This window comes from Ursus maritimus, unplaced genomic scaffold, assembly GCF_017311325.1.
Source record: "Ursus maritimus isolate PB19 unplaced genomic scaffold, ASM1731132v1 scaffold_13, whole genome shotgun sequence".
Lineage (NCBI taxonomy): Eukaryota > Metazoa > Chordata > Mammalia > Carnivora > Ursidae > Ursus > Ursus maritimus.
Genome location: NW_024423675.1, coordinates 67,106,811 through 67,110,650, shown reverse-complemented (window position 1 = coordinate 67,110,650; position 3,840 = coordinate 67,106,811). Strand labels below are relative to the sequence as shown.

Below are 3,840 nucleotides of genomic sequence, written 5' to 3'. Positions count from 1 at the left end.
GAGTGGGGAAAAACGGAGGTGAGGGAGGAATCTGGAGCACGCTTCAAAATAAAAACACTTAACAACTGGACGGACCGAAGCGAGTGGAAAGCGAGAAACTGCCCCGGGGCCAGACGCACACCGGGCCCCCAGCCCAGTGTCAGCCAAGCGGCTGCACCGCCGCGCACGCCTCGCGCTCAGGTGACCGCCTTGCCCCTCGTGGAAGTTGGGCTTTGGTGCGCGTGCTCCAGTCCTGGAAAGGTGACCTAGTTGAGGGAGTCTGGACAGCTCGTCCCACCGCGTGGCAGCAGGACTGCGGCCCCCGACTCGGACCCGGAGTGCGGTAGTAACCCCGCGCAGCGCGCCGGCCTGGACGCACGCATTTGCGCGTCTGTGCGCTCTGGCGTTTCAAGTTCCCAAACTTCTGGAGGCTCCTTGTTCTGGGCGCCCACTGGGCGGCACATTTCTCTTCAGTTCAGTACCAACTGTTTGGATTCAGGGCTGGGAAGGAGGGAGCATGGGGAGGAGGATGTCCCAAAAAGCCGCAAGTGAGGAGGTGGTCCTCAGGACTTTGGGGTGATGATCTCGCCGCTTTTCTTTTTTGAGCCATAGTTGCCCTTTCCATCCTTACCGGGGCAAACTGGGCTGCGCGCACGAAGTTCGTATTGAAGTGTGTTTTGCAAAGGGAGTCCTGGGGATGAATAGGCTTTCTAAATCTTGGTTTATTGGAAACACTGTGGGTTGATTTAAACTCCAACCAAACGTCCGAGTTTGAACTCCTCTCCCGGGAGCTCTGAGCACAGCGCGATTGGAACTGCTGGCCAGCCACCGGGAGGGTTCCCTGGCTCAGGCAAGGGACAGGCCGACGTGGCTTGCCCAGCAGCGCACAGCTGGAGCAGCTGCTGGGCGGCGGATTTAGAATCCGGAACACCAGACCTAGATGTGACGACGTCCCGCAGAGACGCAGGAGCTCCCCTGCCCCTCCCCCACGCCCCGGGCCCGGGCGCCCAGCGTCCCCACAGGGCCGCGGGGGGTGCGGGGCCCTGGCGCCCCCGGGCCCAGTGGCGGCGGGGCGCGCTACGTGGGCGAGGGCGGCGGCAGCGTGGGGAGCGCCCGCTCCGCCAGTGGGCGTCTTCTGCAGCCGCCGCCGCCACCTCCTCCACGGGCAGAGGCACTGCGGCGCTTTTCTCCGCTGCTTTCAAGCAGTCGCCGAGGCTCAGCCACCGGAGCGCGCACAAACCACGCCACGCTTGCAGGCAGCGTCTCCGCAGCCCCTCGCCCCGGCCGGGAGCACGCCGATTGTGCGCGCCAGCCGGCAGCCAGGCGCCGCCGCCGGGGACTCGCGCCCGGCCCCACGTCCTCCCGCACCCAGAGCGGGACGCGATGTGAAGACTGGGCCGGGAAGGGCGCGGAAGACCGGAGAGGAGAACCAGCCCCGCGCTCGGGCCGAACGGCCGGGGAAGGCAGGTCCTGCGGGGGCGGAGCCCGCCGAGTCCGGGCCCGCGGCGCGCCCCTCCCGCCGGCGGCCTGCCCCACCGCGGCCCAGGGAGGAGGGCCATGGCCAGCCCCGTAGAGCCGCTCGCTCCCCGCCCCCAGGCCCCCCTGCCAGCGGCCGGGGACGAGCTCGGATCCGGTCCCGGCAAACTCCGCCCGGAGCCCTGGGGCGGCGCTGCCGGCGGGGGGAGCGCGGTGGGCCCGGGTCCGGCCCCCGAGCGGCCTGGCCGCGGCCGGGCCGAGCGCGCCGCGCCCCCGAGCCCGCCCCCCTCCCCCGCAGGCCGCGCCAGCCCCGCGGGGGACCCGGGCGCCCAGTGTGCGCGCGGCAGCGGCGGCTGGGGTTCGGTCCGCGCTCCCTTCGCGCTCGCCCTCTCCTCCTCTGTCCCCTCCTCCTCTCCATCTTCCTTTTACTTCTGGCCGCCGCCCCCCCCGCCCCCTCCTTCTCTTCTCCCCTCCTCATCTGCCTTTCACCTCCCCGTGCGTCTCCCAGGAAGGGAGGGCGCAGCGGCGGCGGCGGCGCCTCGAGGAGGCGGCGGCGATGCTGGCGGCGGCGGCGGAGGAGGACAAGAGGCAGCTCCCTTGAGCGTCCCTCCCAGCAGTAGTCCCCGCGGCGGCGGTGGCAGCGGCGGCGGGCGGCGGCGGCTCTTCTTCTGCTCTGCGCTCCAGGGTTTGCTGCTCCCAGCCCGCGCCGGGCTCCGGCTCCCGCTCGGCCCGGCCGCCCGCCGCGCGGGCTCCCCCGGCTTCCCGGGTGCCGGCGGGGGCTGCCCCGGCCCCAGCCCAGGCGGCGGCGGCCGAACTCCGCGGCGGCCCAGAGGCGCCGGCTTCGCCCTCGCCGCCGCGTCCCCCCTGCTCTTCGGCTCCGACATGGAAGATGGACCTTCTAATAATGCGAGCTGCTTCCGAAGGTTGACGGAGTGTTTCCTAAGCCCCAGTAAGTGCCGAGCTCCTCATTCCCCGCGGTCGGGGGCGCGCAGGGTGCTTGTGCCGGGGCTTTTGGCGCCCAGTGGGCTTCCCTGAAGAACGGGAGGCTCGAGGCATATTGGTGGCGCGCGGGAGCGTCCGTCAGCGCCGGGACACCGGGGTTTCCCAGGCTCCGCGTGCGTCCGGGGGAAGGGTGACCCGGGAGGGTGGCGGGCGCCGCGAGGTGAGAACCGGACCCGCTGCCCGCCTCGGATTCCCTGGTGCTGTTCGTGGCCACACTTGCCCGGTTCGTGTTTGCAGTCTCTACTCTGTGACCCCCTCACGCCAGGCTCCTCTCCCCTTAGCCTGGGACCAGTGAGGCTGGAAGAAATGCACTTCCTTCCACTTGGGGGTCCCGCCCGTTGGTCCCCTGGCCGGGTGAGGCAGACCAGGACACCGGAGCTCCGCGCTCCCAAAGGTGCAGGCACTCGCGGTCTCCCGGGTTCGGTGTCGGTGCCCGGGCTGCTTCCCCCCTGTAGTGACCCTGTTCCAGAGCGTGGACTAGCGGAGTGAAACGGGTGCACCTCCACGAAGAGTCCACTTTCTCTAGATCTCGGGGTTTAGCTGGTGCTTGGGCTGGTAAAGGGAAGGACAATGGGGCGTTAGGGTGGAGGAGGAAGGCGCCGCGGGTTCGGGCCCCCGGGCCGACTAAGGCCGCCCCGCCTCCCCAGTCCCGGGTGCGGGGCTCAGAGCGCGCTGGAGCAGGGGTGTTAGAAGGCGTGTCGCGGGGGAGGGGGGCAAGGCTGAGCAGAATAGTCAAGGCAGAGGTTTGCTAGAAGGCAGGAGGCGGGAGATGTTAAGGGAAGAGGCGCCCGATGCGCAGAAGAGGGGATCGCCGTTGTTGTGGATGGAGGGCGAGCAAGGTGAGGACGGAGACCTAGGGGTGGGGAGTGGCGAAGGTCGCATCCTCCGGGCACCGGGCGACTCCGGCGCCAGCCGGGTTGGGCACGGTTCTTCCCGGCCCTAAGCGCGGAGCCCGGGCGCCACCGTCCACCGCGTGCGCACCCGAGCCTTTGTCTGCTGCTCGCTAGGGAACCGCGTTTCCGCGGCGCCTTCTCTCGGCTGACTCTCCAGGGTCGCGTTTTGGCTTCCTGCTCCCATCTGCCGCTCGCTCCCAAGCCCTGGCCAGTCTTTGCCTCTGGGCACTTGGGGTCCAGCCCTACCTCGATGCTAGTACTTGTCTGGGCACGCTGCCCGCCTGAGCGCCGCTGGGTTGCAGCCCCTGGGCCTGCGAGCGCGTCCTGTGCGGGCCCTACAACCCCCAGCGATCCCGCCTCCCGGGCGCGGGGATACACGGGGGCCGGGTGGCCCAGAGGCCTCTCGCACCGCACGCACCCCGGCTTCCCGCGGCTGTTTCTGCCCCTACTTGCCGGGGGATCTGATAGGACCGCCAGGCATGGTCCCCGG

General features: G+C 70.0%; 1 protein-coding gene across 1 annotated transcript in view; it reads left to right on the top strand.

Moving 5' to 3' along the window:
• The first annotated feature begins 1,536 nt into the window (after nt 1–1,536).
• Nucleotides 1,537–3,840, top strand: part of PDE10A (phosphodiesterase 10A) — a 292,346-nt gene continuing 290,042 nt past the window's right edge. Inside the window, exon 1 of the mRNA XM_008688476.2 lies at nt 1,537–2,404. Within this exon, the coding sequence (XP_008686698.2) occupies nt 1,537–2,404 (868 nt within the window). The remainder of the gene's footprint in view (nt 2,405–3,840) is intronic.